Source organism: Trachymyrmex cornetzi, unplaced genomic scaffold (genome assembly GCF_001594075.2).
Source record: "Trachymyrmex cornetzi isolate Tcor2-1 unplaced genomic scaffold, Tcor1.1 scaffold611, whole genome shotgun sequence".
NCBI classification, from domain to species: domain Eukaryota; kingdom Metazoa; phylum Arthropoda; class Insecta; order Hymenoptera; family Formicidae; genus Trachymyrmex; species Trachymyrmex cornetzi.
In genome coordinates this window covers 112,567-113,757 of record NW_017299928.1, presented here as the reverse complement: position 1 = coordinate 113,757, position 1,191 = coordinate 112,567, and the positions used below count along the sequence as shown (strand labels likewise).

Here is a 1,191-nt window from a genome sequence, read left to right as displayed (position 1 = left end):
AAGCAGATATAAATGAAATACTTACAGAACCTTCCGAGCAGCTTTCAAACCATATTCCCTCTATTGTATGCGACCGTAAACCTTTGTTTACCCATTCCAGCATCTCCTTTGTAAATAAGAAAATCCAGTATATAGCACTGACATGTTAAAATCGCTGACTATACTGCACAATCCTCCACATAATTAATATGACTCAGTTGTTCTTTTGAACAAATCTGATAACGAGTAGTATTACGTGTTAACACATTCCGGAATCCAAGTTCCAGGTTGCGAACCAATTGCTCGATCGATAGACATTTACGGTTAGTCATTTTACACAGACTGACTTTGCGCGAACCCCATCAGTATTTATATTTTCATTCTCCACTCAACAATAGTAAAAAGTGCAATGTTTGCGAAAACATATCGCAACATGTTTTGCGATGACATCATCATTTTAACACGTGCAAAAGTGCACCCCTTACAATAAAAGACGCATCCGGTGATGACATCAATGTAATCTAATACAGTAAAATGCAACATTTGCAAATACATATATATAACTGCTTTGTTAGCGTAATATAAGAAATTTTTTCAAGGACATATTCGGGGATGACATCATCAATGTAACACGAGCAAAAGTGTACCCCTTGCAATAAAAGACGCATCCGGTGATGACATTAATGTAATCATACACCGCAAATTGCAGCGTCAGCAAAATTGCAAGTTTCAATATGACCTTGTCAGCGTAATATAAGAAATTTTTTTCAAGGACATTAACATATTTTGGCGATGACATCATCATCAATGTAATATGATACAATACCTGCAAAAAATGCAGCAATTGCAATTTCATATATTATAGGACCGTACATGTGATAACACAAACTGTAGAATCGAAGCCTTACACGGTCTAGCTGGGTCTTAATGCTTGTATGATTCTTATGTGAATTTATATACTACGTATGTAGTCCCACAGAAACGCGCGCCGAAAAATTTCCGGTCTTGAAACGCTAACTCTACTAAACTACCGCAGTAATATCACGAATTAAATTGACTAGCAATTTAACAAATTTTTGATGCTTATTCGCATCTTCGAAACGATCTTAATAATGATGAATAATATATTAAAATCTGTAAATAATTAATTCTTATTGCGAAAAAATATTACCTCGGCCGGGAGTCGAACCCGGATCTCTTGCAATCCAAACG

At 35.7% G+C, this 1,191-nt stretch overlaps 1 protein-coding gene across 1 annotated transcript in view; it reads right to left on the bottom strand.

Moving 5' to 3' along the window:
• Nucleotides 1–1,191, bottom strand: part of LOC108766750 (alpha-methylacyl-CoA racemase) — a gene marked incomplete at its 3' end in the record, with an annotated part of 51,160 nt that overhangs the window by 77 nt on the left and 49,892 nt on the right. Inside the window, exon 2 of the mRNA XM_018516247.1 lies at nucleotides 26–106. Coding sequence (XP_018371749.1) covers nucleotides 26–106 — 81 coding nt within the window. The remainder of the gene's footprint in view (nucleotides 1–25; nucleotides 107–1,191) is intronic.